Genomic DNA, 17509 nt, shown 5'->3' with positions numbered 1-17509 from the left:
TATTAGTTGGCCTGAGAGAGTGTAATAAAAGTAGTTTTATGAGGTATGACAGCTTTCTAAAGTTAACGAGCCATCTGGCATTACGTCAAACAGACAAAGAGCTTGCCAGGAGCTGGCACTGGTGCCCAGCCCCATTCGGGCACAGTGGGATTGATCTTCCCCTTCTTACCTGGAGGCCACATTTGCTGTTTCTCATCAGTAAAAACAGGAATTCTTTGGTAGTGCCGTCTGAGTCTATTCCCTCTGCCCAGCATCTCTGTTTAGAACATACTGCAGGAGTGTCCACTGTACCAAGAAGGGTAGAAAGGGTCAAAAGAAAGCACGAGCCTGGCTTTGAGCGGCCTGCTTTGGTAATGTATCCCAGGGCCACAGTACAAAAGTCAACAATACATTGGACAGAAGACACCTTAATTGGAAACCTACTTTGACTTCGTGTGAGAGGACAAGACACAATCCCAGTGTGGTGGGTGTTTCACTCATCAAACAGGGTCCAGCACACACACCAGCCGGGTGCCCTCTTCCATGCAGTCAGCACCACTGCTAGTTTGGGGTCTTGACTAGAGGTCCACCTTTGGCCCACAGTTGCCCTGACAGACTCAGGGATGGTCTCTGTTGGCCTCTCCTAGGTACGCTCCACCTGCCCCCGGTTTAAGGGAGCATGACCGATGTGGCTGCATTTCAGAAGCACTAGGATGTAATCTAACCTGGAGGCCAATTGTAAACAAGGGTTATTTAAGTAGCTTCACCAAGTATCACACTACCTGGTCATATTATCTTCTCACAGGCTGGTGTGAATCTCTGACGCAGCCATATAAGTCAATAATAGGGTAGCAATGATAGCAGTTAACCTCTATTGAACTCCTGTTACGTGGCAGGCACTAGGGGAAGAACTTGGCACAGGTAGCCTGCCTACCCACAGCAACCCTAGGTAGTAAATACTGGTATTCCCATTTTGCAGATGAGGAAATTGAGTCTAAAGAGTTTAAGAAAGTTGTCCAAGTCACATAGCTCGTAAGTGACAGGGCTAGGATTTGAACTCAAGGTGGTCTAAATCGAAAATGCCTCCTTATCTGAGGCAAGAGGATTACTTGAAGCCAGAAGTTTGAGACCAGCCTGAGCAACAAAGCAAAACCCTGTCTCTACCAAAAATTTAAAAAATTAGCTGGGCATGGTAATGCATGCCTGTAGTCCTAATTACTATGATCTCACCACTGCACTCCAGCCTCAGTGACAGAGCAAGGCACCATTTCTAAAATAAAATAATAAATACAAATACAATATAAATAAAAGTAAAATAAAATAATAAAACCTGCTTTTTACCCACCAATGAAGCCTGTGAATGTAGTACAAATGCCACACCCTTGAACAGCTGTGGAATTCTGGGTTACAGGGAGATTGTTAGATTTAAGAGATTATGGTGTGAAGTGCTAGCTCTGTTACCCTAAAGGATAATGCAAACAATGAATGCTTTCTTCCCATTTCAGTTTCTTCATTTATAAAATAGGCACGTGCAGCCAGGTGCAGTAACACACCTGTAATCGCAGCACTTCGGGAGGCTGAGGTGGGTGGATCACGAGGTCAGGAGTTCAAGACCAGCCTGGCCAAGATGGTGAAAACCTGTCCCTACTAAAAATACAAAAATTAGCCGGGTGTGGTGGCAGGTGCCTGTAATCCCAGCTACTTGGGAGGCTGAGGTGGGGAATTGCTTGAACCCAGGAGGCAGAGGTTGCAGTGAACCAAGATCATGCCACTGCACTCCAGCCTGGGCAACAGTGTGAGACTCTGTCAGAAAAAAAAAAAAAAAAAAAAAGCACGTGCAAAAAAACATACCCCTAATATATTTAAAACAAATATATTCACTGAAACTGCCTCTCACTGCCACCACTGCCATTGCTACCTACAGATGTTCCTGAGCAGGTGGAAGTTCTTTGTCTCATCTAATATATATATATTTTTTCAAAGACCCTAAATACTTTAGTGATGGAAACAGTAATCTATGACTAAAGATATTTGTTCAATCTGAATTTTTTGTTTGTGTGTTTGTTTGCAGAGAATGGCAAATCTGTTCATTGGAAGCTGGGAGCCGATAAGGAAGTCTGGGTGTGGGTGATGGGCGAACACCATCTAGATAAACCCTATGATGTGCTCTGTAATGAAATTATTGCTGAGAGGGCCCGGCTGAAAGCAGAACAGGAGGCAGAAGAGCTCAGGTATGAGATCTGCAAACCAACCAGAGACTTAAAGACTTTCTAGACTTTAGAAAACATGGCAAACACGCCTCTTGCTCACAGTATCAGGTGGGAGAGTAGGGTTGGGTTGGAGGGTCACAGAAGTCACTTTGGATCTCTTTGGAAGGTTTATTTAGATTTTTGGTCTAAAGACCTTTTGGATCTCTTTAGAAGGTTGATTTAGACTTTTGATCTAAAGTCTTTGATAGCACTAAAGACCTCATGAAAGTCTTTAGTGCTGTCAAATCAGCTGCTTCATCTCCCTGCTTGTCATTCCAGTTTTGATCTGTATGAGTGTGTGAGTTCCCCAGTGATCACCCGTTGCTGAACCAGAGTCATGTTAGAGCAATGCAGGCCGACGCAGCTGAGTATCAGGAACATATGTGAGAAATGCAGTGACTGTGCAAGCTTCAGGCTTTCCAAGGAGATCACTTAGATACAGGTGGCTGGATAATCAGGCTCTTTAGGTGCCTACACAGTGCAAGGTACTGGGAATTCAAAGAGAAACAGGGAGCTTCCAGTCTAGGAGAAGAAGGAGACATATGCACAGCTCACTGCGGCCAGTGCAGGCTATGATTTGTGCTATAATTAAGGTAGAAACAGAAAGTTTACCAAGCATAGGTGGGAACCTATCATTCTGATCCACAGACAAGGTGAAATCTGAACCGAACCTTGAAAGGAGTGGTTTTCCAGCTACAGAAGGCCAGGAAGAAAGTGCAGGCACAGGGCGTAACCAAGATCCCTAGACTTGACTACGGGTGGTTCTTTGGGGAATGATGAGGTCTTCTGATCATTTGGAATACACTTGGACAACTGCTTCAGAGGCCCGATTTAGGACTTTGGACCTTATTCTGTGGACGGTGAGGTTTTTCAATAGGGAAGTGACGTCAACTGCAGATGTAGGAAGGTAACTCGGAGGGAAACTGAGGCAGGTGATGGCGCTCCTCTGCTGGGTACCTGGGGTGCTCTGGGTGTCCTCCTCCGGCTCTGGGCAATGATGTTGACAGCCGTACTCTGAGATTGTGAAGTGGAAATTGGGACAGACATGAGGACCACAGTTCAGTTCCCAAGGGCTAGGGATGCAAAGCAGACTCTGGCACAGTGGATGGTGCATTGGACTTTCAAGGGCTGGGATGCTGCCCACTAGTGCCTGTAACTTTAAAACTATCAATGGCCATATGAAGATAAAGGAATTATTTAATCATTGATTGGAAGGAGACGGTGTGTTCTAAAAGGTTAACTTCTAAACTAGGAGTCAGGCAGACCAGGGTTCAGATTTTGGCTGTACCACTGTGTGGTCTTGGATGAATTACAAAATTTCTTGGAGCTCTTATAACAAAGTGAGGATGACAATGCCTTCCTCACAGGGTTGTGATGAGGATGAAGTTAACGTCTTTACACACCTAACACAGGGCCCAGCATGTTAGAAGCACTCAGTAAGTGGTGTCTGTTACTGTTTTTCACATAATTTGAATGTCGACATATGCTTTGGAAAAGCTCTTCCTGTTGAAGAATGTTTTTTGAGAATTTCACTTTTGCCTCTCTTCAGAAAAACTCACTCTGGAGAATTCACCAATAGCTTGAAAACAAAATCACAGTACCACGATCTGCAGGCTCCAGGTAACCAGCAGACTAAAGACATCTGCAAGAAAGTGGCAGAAAAGGAGGAATTGGCGCAAGGATCTAGGCCAGCACCAACCCTGGAAGAAGAGAAAATCCAAGTGAGTCCTTCCTGTCTGTAGATGTGCGGAATTTCATCATGGGGGAGAAAAAGCTATTGAGGCCACAGAGACTACTGTGGCTGAGTGTCAGGATCCTCCAATGGCTTTCTTGGGAGAAATGCCTGCTAACTTTAATATCCTCCAGGCCGGGCACAGTGGCTCATGCCTGTAATCCCAGCACTTTGGGAGGCCGAGGCGGGCGGATCACCAGGTCAGGAGATCGAGACCATCCTGCCTAACACAGTGGAACTCCGTCTCTGCTAAAAATACAAAAAAAAAAAAAAAAAAAAATTAGCTGGGCGTGGTGGCGGGCCTGTAGTCCCAGCTACTCGGGAGGCTGGGGCAGGAGAATGGCGTGAACTCGGGAGGTGGAGCTTGCAGTGAGCCGAGATTGCGCCACTGCACTCCAGCCTGGGCAACAGAGTGAGACTCCGTCTCAAAACAACAACAACAACAACAACAAAAATAGATCCTCTTGCTCATGTCACCTGGGGGATTTACCTTCCATGCTACATCATGAAAAATAAAGCACCCCTATTTCGTGAGACTGAAAGTAACAAGCAAGAGCGCTAGCAATGCAATTTGGCATTTTAAGATATTTTCAGGTTCTCCTCAATGCTTCCCCGTTATATGTCTTCTGTTACAGCAGAGTTTGGCAAACATTTTCTGTAAAGTGCAACATAGTAAATGGTTTAGGCTTTATGGGCCATGCCATCTTTGTCACAGCTATACACAAATGAATGAGCATGGCTGTGTTCCAATAAAACTTTATTTTCAAGGACAGGCTGAGGGGCAGATTTGGCCTGTTCATGATTTAGATTACATTCTACTGAGTCTTCACCTTTTTGTTGCAGACTCTAAACATTAGTGCCTGTTTGGCTTCATTGGCTCTGCCTGTGACTTGGGGGACAGTTACTCCCCCAACATAATAGAAATTTTATACTCAGAATTGGTATGAATTCTCTTATGGTTCAGGTGGTTTAAAAAACTCAAACATAATTTGCTGGTTGGATTATAGTTTGGGAGAACAATGAACTGTATTATGAAGTACCTTATTATTCTGCCAGGAATTTAATTACACTGAGAATTGACAGGGATTTGCAGTTGTTTGATTTCCGTTTATGTCTCCAGCCCTGCAGCACTGGCTGTGTGTGCTTTTGACTTCTTTGAGGCTATCAAATGGGAACACAAATATCTCCTGCCTCCTTCTAGGACCTAGTGAGACTCTGATAACTAACGTGGTCAGAGGTTATTCCACAGCAAAGCACAATGCTGGGCGTCTCATGTAATCCTCACAATAACATGAACTAGAGACATTTGTCCATTTTACAGCTGGGGAAACTGAGGCTAGGTGTGGTTAAGCAACCTGCCCAAGGTCTTATTCAAAGCCAGGTCTGCAGGACTCCCAGGCTATTCCTTAAATATTAACTACTGACTCCTTAATTCTTAACTCTCGTATTTGGTTGTGTAATTAATATGAGGGCTATGAAGAAACTTTTTATGAAGGGCTACAAATATGAGGCTCAAAATATTTAGGAGGAGAAAATTCTAAATTTGGTTTTTCATCTCAAGGTCAGCCCTGGGCATGCTCCCCACATCCTCAGTGAGGCCTCCATGCCTCCCCAGGTGTGCTTTGCACTCAGCATGTGTAACACCAAACTCCCCCATTATGGCTCCCCTTCCCACACCCCTCAAACCAAGAACAATAGCAATAACAAGAAAGCTCCTTCCAGACTATTAATTATGCAGCTGAGTGCGGTTGCTCACACTTGTAATCTCTGCTTTTAGAGGCCGAGGAAGAAGGTCCTTTTTGAGGCCAGGAGTTCCAGACAAGCCTGGGCACAATCCTGCAGAGTTAGTGAGACCCCCATCTCTACAAAAAATAAAAAAAAATAGCCAGGCCTGGTGGTTCATGACTGTAGTCCTAGCAACTCAGGGGGCTGAGGCAGGGGGTCGACTGAGCCCAGGAATTTGAGGCCGCAGTGAGCCCTGATTACACCACTGTACCGTAGCCTGGGCAACCGAGTGAGACCCTGACTCTTAAAAAAAAAGTATTAAGTATGTATGCTTATCTTTGTGCTTGAATTACAGTACTTTTTTAGACCTTTTTTTTTTTCAAAAGTAGGACAAAAGATTAAAATGGAAATTAAAATAGATACCACAGTTATTATTCTTTAACCATCTCATAAATATTATATTGCGAGTGGTACTGTTCTATTCCTTAGGTGCCTGCTAAACTGTCATGGAAAGAGATGGGGGCAGGGGAGAATGAAAGATTTAGATACAAGGAATATGGAAATAGATGGGTGACAGGTTTTTATATTTCTGCTTTTTATCCTTCCCTGTGTCAGAGCAGATGTTGTCAGGGGCTCCTGTGGTATTTGCTGAAGTTCACTGTGACAGCAGGCCACACAGCGAGGAGGCTGATCTTCACAGCTAGTGTGCGCCTTTAAAGAGGTTGTCTGCTACCTCTTAGACAGCTGACTCGATGGTACATTATATTTTTATCATAAGTTCTGTATATGTCACTATGGTGGCCTGAATATTTATCCCCCGAAATTTATGTCCACCTAGAACCTCAGAATGTGAGCTTATTTGGAAATAGATCTTTGCAGATGTAATTAAAGTAAAGGATCTCAAGATGAGATCACCTTGGATTTAGGACCCTAAATCTCATTACAGGTGTCCTTATAAGAGGAGAGCCAAGGGAAATGTGTACTAGTCTGTTTTCACGCTGCTGATAAAGGCATAACCGAGGTTGGGCAGTTTACAAAACAAAGAGGTTTAATGGACTTACAGTTCTACATAGCTGGGGAGGCCTCACAATCAGTGTGGAAGGTGAAAGGCATATCTAACATGGCAGCAGACAAGAGAGCTTGTGCAGGGAAACTCCCCTTTATAAAACGATCAGATCTCATGAGACCCACTCACTATCACAAGAACACCATGGGAAAGACCTGCCCCCTTGATTCAACTGCCTCCCACCAGGTTCCTCCCATAACGCATGGGAATTGTGGGAGTTGCAATTCAAGATGAGATTTGGGTGGGGACACAGCCAAAGCATATCAGACAGAAACACTAGGAAGAAGGCCAAGTGAAGAAAGAGGCAGAAAGCGGAGTTATGCTGCCGCAAGATGAGAGCCACCGGAAGCTGGAAGAGGGAGCACAGCCCTGCACAGCCTTGATTTCTGACTCTAGCCTCCAGAACTGTGAGAGAGTAAATATCTTTTGTTTTAAGCCATGAAGTTTATGGCCATTCATAGCAGCAGCCCTGGGTAGTGAATGCAGTAACTTCTCATTGACTTTGTCAGAAATGTTTCATTATGCTACCCTAATTATTAAATAGTTATTAAAATGGAGAAGCAACCATTTTAGAGAGACAGACCCACTTTCTGGAAAACCAGAAATAATTTGAATCCGGCATCCCTCACTTCCTTGTGCTGTAACTTTTAGCTCTTGAGTTTCTCCCTCTATCAAAAGGGAATAAACAATCTATTTGTTAGGCAGAATAATGGCAAATATATCCACATTTAGATCTCTTGGACCCACAAAACATTACTTTACATGGAACAGGGGACTCTGCCTCTGGACCAAGGTTAAGAACCTTGAGATGGAAGAATATCCTCGAATATCCAGGCAGGCCCAGCTTGATCGCATGAGTCCTTAAAGCAGAGACTCTTTCCTGGTTGAGTTCAGAGGGAGATGTGGCTACAGGATAATGATAAGAGACATGTGATGTTCCTGGCTTTGATGATGGAGGAAGAGACCATGTGTGAAGCAAGGAACGGAGGCAGCTTCTAGAAGCTGGAAGAGGCAAGGAATCGGATTCTCCTTGAGTCTACGGAAGGCGCGCAGCTCTGTTGACACCTTGTTGTTGGCCGAAGGTTGGGTCTCCGACCTACCGAAATGTACCATAATTTTTGTTGTTCAAAAGCATTGAGTTTATTGTAATTTGTTACAGCAGCAGTGGAAAACCAATACAGTCTGGTAGGATTTTGTGATGAGTAAGTGAGGTATCGTATTGGTCAGGGTTCTTTAGAGGGACAGCACTAATAGGATAGACATATATATGAAAGGGAGTTTGTTAAGGAGTATTGACTCACACGATCACAAGGTGAAGTCCCACAATAGGCCATCTGCAAGCTGAGGAGCCAGGAAGCCAGTCCGAGTCCCCAAAACTCCAAAGTAGGGAAGCCGACAGTGCAGCCTTCAGTCTGTGGCCGAAGGCCTTAGAGCCCCTGGCAAACCACTGGCATAAATCCAAGAGTCCAAAAGCTGAAGAACTCAGAGTTCAATGTTTGAGGTCAGGAAGCATCCAGCACAGGAGAAAGATGGAGGCTGGAAGACTCAGCTGGTGTAGTCCTTCCATGTTCTTCTGCCAGCTTTTATTCTAGCCACGCTGGATTAGATGGTGCCTACCCAGATTGAGGGTGGGTCTGCCTTTGCGAGTCCACTGACTCAAATGTTAATTTTCTTTGGCAACACCCTCACAGACACACCCAGGAACAATACTTTGCATCCTTCAATCCATCAAGTTGACACTCAATATTAACTATCACAGGTATTCAACACTGAGCACTTATTTCAGTGCCTCTAAACACATATCAGATATTTAGTTAGCTCACTTTCCTCTTCCCTGTAAATTTTCTTTTCCTTTTTTTTTTTTTTTTTTTCCTTTTTGAGGCAGGGTCTCCATCTCCCCCAGGCTGGAGTGCAGTGGTGCAATCATAGCTCACTGCTGCCTTGAACTCCTGGGCTCAAGCAATACTCCTGCCTCAGCCTCTCTAGTAGCTGGGACTACAGGCACAGGCCACCACCCCCAGCTAATTTCAACAATTTTTTGTAGTGATGGGATCTCGCTGTGTTGCCCAGGCTGGTCTTAAACTCCTGGTCTCAGGTGATCCTCCCACCTCAGCCACCCAAAGTTCTGGGATTACAGGTGTAAGCCACTGTGCCCGGCCCCTATATATTTTTCTTAGCTTAAATACATCAACAGTGAGGAGAGGATCCCAAGATTGATTGATTTACTCATAACATTTTTTGAGTACCCAATAGGTGCTAAGTGTTGAGGTTATGATACTGGAGTAAAACAGAATCACTGCTCTCATGACGTTTTAGTAGGGGAGGGAGAGAGAGACATCACATAACATATAGTTTCAAACAATAACAAGTGCTGTGACGTGAGGGATAGGTTTCTGTTCACCCCAATTACATTAGCACTGGGGCAGCTCCAAGGAGCCAAGGATGGCTTTGCAGAGGACATGGCCCCTAGGGCTGGCAGTTCCAGCTGAGGAACATGTGGCAAAGGCTGCGTAGCTGGAGGGAAAGCGGGCTTTGGAGGAGCCAAAGGGGCCAGTGTGACTGGAGTGCAGAAGCAGGGAAAGCATTGTGGGGGGTGGGGCAGGGCCAGACAAGTCAGAGTCTTGGGGGCTACTTACGTGTTTTGACTCTTTTCAAGAACAATTGGAAATTGTCAGTGATTATCGAGCAAAAGGTTGAGCTGATCAGGTTTATATTTTGAAAAGGAGAGATCATTCTTGCATCAGAGAGGGTGGAGGAACCAGGTAGCATGACCCAGGTTTCTAAGCTTGGATGCCTGGGAGAATGAGATGTCATCAGGATGGACGGGCATGTCTGGAGGAAGAGCTGATGTTAAAGGAGATGGTGATTCTGGTTGAGATGTATCAGGATTTTCCAGGCTACTTGCAGCAGTGGTAGTGGTGGATACATACTGATTTTTTTCTTTTCTTTCTTTCTTTTTTTTTTTTTTGAGACAGGGTCTTGCTCTATCACCCAGGCTGGGATACAGTGGCACAATCATAAGCTCACTGTAACCTCTAACTCCTGGGCTCAGGTTATCCTTCAGCCTCAGCCTCCTGAGTGGCCAGGACTACAGGCACATGTCTGGCTAGTTTTTAAATTTTTTTGTGGAGACAGAGTTTCACTGTGTTGCCTAGGTTGGTCTTGAACTCCTGCGCTCGAGCGATCCTCCTGTCTCAGCCTCCCAGAGTGCTGGAATTACAAGTGTGAGCCACTGCAGCTAGTCAGGCTGATCTTATACGTGTGATTTGGAGTTCACAACACTTTTTCTCATCGAGTTAAGTCTTTTCACAACACTCCTGTGAAACAAACAATACATTACCATTTCTTTTGTACAGATGAAGAAACAAATGTTCAAAGAGATTAAGTGATTAACCCCAGAATTACAGTTAGAATGCCCTCATTTTTGTATGTCTACTTTAATCCCCACTCTCATCGTAACTATGACATATTTAAAACAGAATACATCACTGCTCCCAGGCCTTCTCCTTTAGAAGAGAACACTGGTTTCTGGTGAGAAACCAAGACTGGAGCTTTAGGATGCATCCCACGTGTTTCTAAAATGCGACTCAGATTTGCACAGTAAGGATTAAAGATTTCCAAATTTCTGCTACAATTTATTTTAACTCTAATATCTAAAAGTATATTGTCATGTCTTCAGAATTGCATTGTATACACTAGGCCCAACATCTGTTATAAAAAAATCTTCAAGCAGTTTTTATTGAAGTTAGTGACCACAATCCTTATCTGAGTAACTCTGGGGGGATTTAAACAAAAATCAGTCTTCCAGGATTGTAAACAATATTCAAGGGAAATCAGCTATAAATTTATTAAAGTAAAGCTGTTTTGTTAGATTTGTAGTAAATTTCCAATGAAAGGTCATCACTAGAGTCCAGTTGCTGTGACTCACATCTGTAATCCCTGCACTTTGGGAGGCAGAGGCAGATGGATCACTTGAAGCCAGGAGTTCAACACCAGCCTGGGCAACATGGCGAAACCCTGTCTCTACAAAAAAACACAAAAATTAGTCAGGCATGGTGGCATGCACCTGTAGTCCCAGCTGCTTGGGAGGCTGAGGTGGGAGATCACTTTAGCTGGGCAGGCTGAGGTTGCAGCGAGATGTGATCATGCCACTCTACTCCAGCCTGGGTGTCAGAGCAAAACCCTGTCTTCAAAAAAAAAAAGATCATCACTAGAAACTGTGCCCCATTTTCTAATAAAATACTCAAGACCTGAATCAGAATGCACTTCTTACCAGTCTGATTTAAAATCTCCCAAGGGCTGTGGAGAATGGGTGAAAATTAAATTCAACCGAAATATTGATGTGTATTCAGCATTGTAGAATCTCTGGTGGAGAATTCAGTTTCTTCTAGGAGGTAGTGCTTCTAGTTAACAGTGACCCTTTTTATTTGTACTGATTTATCAGTTGCTGCCAGAAGAAGTCCAAATAATGGAAAAATATCAGGGTTGGGGTTGGGCATGAGAGTATTCAGTCTTATGCATGTCAGGGGACACTGGATTTCTGTATTGGTATCAGTAGTGTTTTTTCAACTCTGCTATGATTATCTCATGGAAGGAAGGATTGAAGGAAATATGTAGTCAGAGGCCCCTTTGAGCTTATGTAGAATTTGGGGTAAATCTTTCAGTTACTTCTTCGTTGTACTTTCTCTTTACTCACTAGTATTTTGAATAGGATGAAATCAGGTTCATAGAATGCCGAGGCCAGCCTCAAGGGAAGAAAGCAACACATGGTAAGAGGATAGCTGGGAGCTTGGATGCTATTTGGTGAACCAGGAAGAATTGCCTTAGTGCTGGTCACTGGGATGATAATAGTTAGATATAGGTAGCCCTGTACACACTTGGAAAGATGTACATTCACCATGTTACTTCATCCTCACAACTGTAGGAGGTGTGAAACAGGTATTTTTATTCCTGCTCTGAGTGGGGGGATCAGGGCAATGGTTTGATTCACATGCGGAGCTGGGTCTTCTACCTTATTCAGGTCCCTCTTATTATTTGCCCCAGGGAAGGTAATCACGTCTGCATCTTAACGATCACACTGCTAGGATTAGAGTGTTTGGGCTTTTCCCCTCCACTAGCAGTGATACTTTAAACCAGACATTCTTGGCTTTAAACAGAAAAGCTTTTTCCATAAGAAAAGACGGAGAAAGGGAAAGAGGAAGGGAGTCAGGGAACAGTGGAGAAATAGACAGGATTAAATCTACCTTCCCGGACACCTTGAGCCAGTCTCATTCACCTCGGTGGTGTTTTTGCAGAGCTCACAGCTCTAGCACGCTGCTTTGGTCTCTGTGTGCCTTGAATTTTTAGAGCGGCCTCTCTGCCCTGCACTGTGAGAGGGTTGCGTCTGTACTGCTGGGTTGGCTACCTATGCTAGCTGTGCAAATCTCATAACCCTCTGGAACCTCAGTTTTCTCATCTATCAAAATGGGGAATTAAAACCAGGTGTGGTGGCTCATGCCTGCAATCTCAGCGCTTTGGGAGGCCAAGGCGGGTGGATTACTTGAGCCCAGGATTTCCAGACCAGCCCTGGCAACATAGCAAGACACTGTCCCTACAGAAATAAAAAAAAAAAAAAAAATTAGCAGTACATGGTGGTGCACACCGGTAGTCCCAGCTACTCCAGTGGCCAAGGAGAGAGGATCGCTTGATCCTGGGAGGTTGAGGCTTCAGTGAGGTGTGGTCACACTATTGCACTCTAGGCTTGGCTTCAGAGAGAGACTCTGTCTCGAACAAACAAAAACTGGGATTTTTAAAAAACTTGCCTTGTTTATCTCATGGGTTTTTGGTGAAAAAAAAAAGATGAGATAGTAAAAAATGACGTGAGATAATATATTTGGAAATTCTTTGAAAACCGCAAATCCCGGTACAAATCTAAGGGGTTATTTCAACTAAGAGCACTAGACATTGTCCTTCCCCTGTGTGACTGTCTCCTACCCAGGGGCTGCACACTTCAGTGCCCAGCACTGTTGGGCTGGTTGGGCTGCATCAGTCATTCTCTGAGCAAATATCCATCAAGGTTTATTCTGTGTAATGATAGGCATTACAGTGCCACGAGGGAGGCGTAAGATGAGATTTGCATCTTTCAGGAGTTTTAACCTCTGGAAAGAGCAGCAGTGACTGCCCTGTAGGGCAGGATTTAATCACGTTCTAGGAGGCCAGTGGCCTGTTCACTGGTTTGTGGAAGGCAGGGATGGAGCGGGTGGCAGAGAAAGGCAGAGAGGCCTGGGGGGAAAGGACTCTGCAGTCCTGGCTGGTGAAATGTCAGTGGTAAGAAAGTGCAAAGCCTCGTGTGTTGGGGAGAGAGAATGCAGGGGAACAGTCTGATGGGGTAAAGTGCTTTGACTGGGACGCAGAAAGGTAAATTTGAGTAGATGCTAACAGGACACCTTATGGAAGAAGAGTCAGGCTTGTTCCATGTATTAGTTTTCCCCGTGTGTTATCTCCCAGCTCCTCAGGTGGGAAGTCTGACATAGCAGGACTGGGTTCTCTGATTAGGGTCTTATGAGGCTGAAATCAAGATGTCAGGCATGATGGGCTCTTACCTGGAGGCCCTGGAGAAGAATCCGCTTCCAGGTATATTCACGTTGTTGGCCAAATGAATCAGCGGAAGGCCCTGAATTCCTTGCTGGGCATCAGCCAGGGGCCAGTCTTTGTACCTGGAGCCACCTGCATTCCTTATGCTTTCCGAGTGGCCCCTCAAGCAATGGCAGATTGAGTCCTCCTGCTTAGAAGCTCTCTCTGACTTCCTCTTCTGCTGTCTCTCTCTGACTTCCTCTTCTGCTATCTCTCTCTGACTCCAGCTGGAGAAAGTTCTCTGCTTTTGAAGAGCGCCTGTGATTAGTTTGGGCCCACAGTTAATCCTGGATAATCTCATTTTAAGGTCCATAGCTGGTAATTAATGTCTGAGGAGTTCCTTTTGCTGCATAACATAACAGATTTACAAGTTCCAGATTAGGGCGTGGGCATCTTTTAAGGCCATGACACCTGCCACACCCCTGTAGGCTGTCGGGTCAGTAGTGCAGGCCTGCCACCCCTTATCCAATACATCTGGGCCCAGAAGTGTTTCAGATTTCAGCTTTTTTCCAGATTTTTATAAAAGAAATACTGAGCATGTACTATGTAATATATAATGCCTCCCAGCAAGGTCTGGGGCAACACTCTGTAAACAAATGCTATAAATACCGTAAGTAGCCTCATGTTAGTTCAAGTTAGGATCCTCCCTGATAGGAGCTACATATTTTCAGAGCTTTGTGGAGTTTAGAATTGTTGATAAGGGATGGTGGGCCTCCAGTCCATTTTTGAGCTATGGTAATATAATGAGAGCAAGTGGTCAGAAGAACTGGATTTTCATTTTGACTATGTCTCTGCAGGACTTTTGTTTTCTTAATGTATAAAATGAGAGACTTTTAAATTGTTTAGTGACCACAGAGCCCAGGTGCAGGTACTTCCTATGATGCCCCTGCGACAGACATCACTAAACAATCGCAGCACTCTCTCCTGATGAGCCAGGACAGGACCTCATATCCTTGTCAAAAGGGCTGCAGGCAGCCAAATGGAGTCCTAGGAGTTAACGGTACAGATGGACTCTGTTTGCTGAGGTGATTTCTCGGAAATTTCACTCTAGCTCTACACACGCAGATCTTAAAGCAACACTTGATGCCTGTATGACAGAAAGAATGTTTTTTTCCTATCGCTACTAGCTATTAAAGAGGGTTGCCATACCGTTTGAATGAATAAGCCACACCACAAGGTCTAGACTTTTGTATTTGAGTAGCAGTTAGGCAGGGGTGTGATAGGAAACCCAGTGGTATGTTGCAAGGTCAACTCAATTTTATTTCTGTAAATAAGGCACAGATGATGTATTCTTTGGTCAAGTTGCATTCCTGAGCTGGTTTTCACTACAGCCCTCCCCTCCGAGACTCAAAATGTATCTTTTGGTCCACCTGGGTAACAGCTAATCTTCTCACATATAAAAATGTAGAGAGCTGTATCTTCCTGCCATGCAACAGTTTCTGTAGTTTTAACTGGAACACCAAACCACCCAATCTGTAGGTTTGCATTTGGATATGATTTTATACCAATGTAACCCAAGTTATATCTTCATTAGTAAATGGCTTCATTCAAGGAGATCGCTTGCAGAACAGTGGAAGACTTGCCCCAGTTCTAAAAGTGAAGAATTTCTGCTTCACCCTGATAGCCATGAGAAGCAAATCTTAGGAATCTGAGAATTGTTTGATGGCTGCTGCAGGCTTTGGAAACCTTAAAGTCCAGTCTCAGAGTATCTTTCTACACACGCATGACAATCTTTACAGAAGATTTTCTAAGGATATATTTTTGTTGATTTAAAATTTTTATTATACCAAATAAATATCCAAAAGTAAGACTGCCTGAATAAGTACCAGATACCTGGAAACCATAGCACCAACACAGTAGAAGATCTCTAGTTAGGGAATGGAAGTTTCAGTCCTTACAGGCAGCACCGATCCTTGGAGCAGTATCCTATAAGGCAGGCGCCCCTATCCCTGAGGTACCATTGGTCTGTAATCTGTTAGGAACCGGGCCACATGGCAGGAGGTGAGCAGCAGGCAAGCAAGCGAGCGAGCATTACTCCCTGGGCCCCGCCTCCTGTCAGATCATCAGAAGCATTAGATTCTCATAGGAGCATGAACCCTATTGTGAACTGCGCATGTGAGAGATCTAGGTTGTATGCTCCTCATGAGAATCTAATGCCTGACGATCTGTCACTGCCTCCCATTACCCTCAGATGGGACTGTCTAGTTGAAGGAAAGAAAGCCACTGATTCTGCATTATGAATTTTGATGAGTATGTAATAATTGTAGAAATAAAGTGCACAATAAATGTAATGCACGTGAATCATCCCGAAGCTATTCCTCTGGCGCCCCCTATCTGTGGAAAAATTGTCTTCCACAAAATCGGTTGCCGATGCCAAAAAGGTAGGGGACTGGGGCAGTAAGGGATCCGTTTCTTCTGTAGATGTTAAATTTAGCAACACCGACTCTTTACAAAGGAAGCTGATAAAATGTATAAATAGGAGAAAGCAGCTTGCCCAGTATTGTCTGATGGAAGCAGCAACAATTGCCTCCTGAAGTCCTTCAATTACAGGATGCCGTTCTCTCACCCTCAACCCACATCCTCTAGCAAGTATGTAGAGCAGTAAAATATGTTGTTCTTATCAGGAGCCCAGGCTTGATCCTTCGCATTCTTCAGATGAAGAGTCGGAGGCAAAAGAAGGCTGTCTGGCTGGATTTTCCAAGCTGAGGAGGAGGCTGAAGTAACATCTAGATTAGAACTGAGTATATGGTTTTTATTCTGCAAAGCTGTTGCCTTCTGCAAAATAGCTGGCTTGTCCTTATTTTTTGGCAGTGGTGATGCAGCTGAGGAACCTCTGAAGTGATGCTCTGCTTAATACTGAGTCAGTGTTGTGGTTCTCTGTGGATCACAGCGAACACGCAGGGTTACTGGGTGCCTACACTGAACTGGAGGTGCTGGGGAATAGCTGGGTTTCTCTATCCTCCTACCAGGTTTTGAGACATACAGGTTCAGAGCAGATGCCATTCCCAGGCAAGGATGAATGTAATGGGGAGTTAATGGGACTCAGAGAAAAAGACAGTGGCATGCTGTGTGAACAGACTCACCCTACCTAGGGGAGTTTGGGTATGAACTTCGATTCCCCTGCAGCTGAAGAGACCCTTAGAGACCCTCTACATGGACAGCCATCTGAATGCAGTGATGTCTCCCACCCCCACTCAGAGCCCTTCTGCGTGTGGTTGGGAGAATGGCAGACTCTGCCACCTGAAAGATAAGCTCCTCTGTGTTTCTCCGCTTATATGTAATTTGCAGGCTTGGAACTCATTAATCAGTACCGACTGTCCTTGCCCCTGAAGGGGACCTTGAATCAAACTATATCTGCTCACTTTTACATTTTACTCCAGAGAATTCTTCATTATTTTTACAGAAATGGCCTTCAGAGTGGGCCACACTGCAAAACAGGAGATAAAAAAAAAAATTAGAACCAAACATCTGGGATTCAAAACATTATACACACGAAAAAAGAAGACCTTGTAGCTGGCAGATTAAAAAGCCTTGAGCAAAAGTCTTCCCTGTGATACATTCTTTAACCAGGTGGAGTTACAGATGAGGCCTCTTAGCTCTCCACCTCCACCACACAGGCACACATGTGCCACACATTGCATGCATACATGTGCACACAACACACGTATGCACGCTTTCCACACTGCCCCAAGGCTGCGATACCTGTTTTTAAGCCTGTCATTTTTCTATAATAACCAATGATCACAAAAACACGCCACTAAAATGTATATTTTAGTTGTAAACTTGACACTGAAACTATGGTGGTTTTCAGTTTTTGTGTGCATGTGTGTGTGTATTTTTAGAAACAGGATCTTGCGGTGTCACCCAGGCTGGAGTGCCAAGGTACAGTAATGACTCACTACAGCCTCAAACTCCTGGGCTCAGGTGATCCTCCTTCCTCAGCCTCCCAAGCAGCTTGGACTACAGATGCATGCTCCCATGCCCAGCTCATTTTTTTATTCCTTGCAGAGACAGCGGTCTCACCATGTTGCCCAGGCTGCTCTTGAACTTCTGGGCTCTAGTGATCCTCTTGCCCATGCCTCCCAAAGTGCTGGGGTTACAGTTCACTTATATTTTTAAGTGTTATTGTAACTCATAGTGTTATGT

General features: G+C 44.5%; 1 protein-coding gene across 1 annotated transcript in view; it reads left to right on the top strand.

Moving 5' to 3' along the window:
• The window catches only part of SH2D4A (SH2 domain containing 4A), a 75248-nt gene that overhangs the window by 11515 nt on the left and 46224 nt on the right, over positions 1-17509 (top strand). The window contains exons 2-3 of the mRNA XM_032162338.2: positions 2051-2210; positions 3778-3949. Coding sequence (XP_032018229.1) covers positions 2051-2210; positions 3778-3949 — 332 coding nt within the window. The remainder of the gene's footprint in view (positions 1-2050; positions 2211-3777; positions 3950-17509) is intronic.

This window comes from Hylobates moloch, unplaced genomic scaffold (assembly GCF_009828535.3).
Source record: "Hylobates moloch isolate HMO894 unplaced genomic scaffold, HMol_V3 SCAFFOLD_8, whole genome shotgun sequence".
Taxonomy (NCBI): domain Eukaryota; kingdom Metazoa; phylum Chordata; class Mammalia; order Primates; family Hylobatidae; genus Hylobates; species Hylobates moloch.
This window is presented reverse-complemented; position numbering and strand designations above follow the sequence as displayed.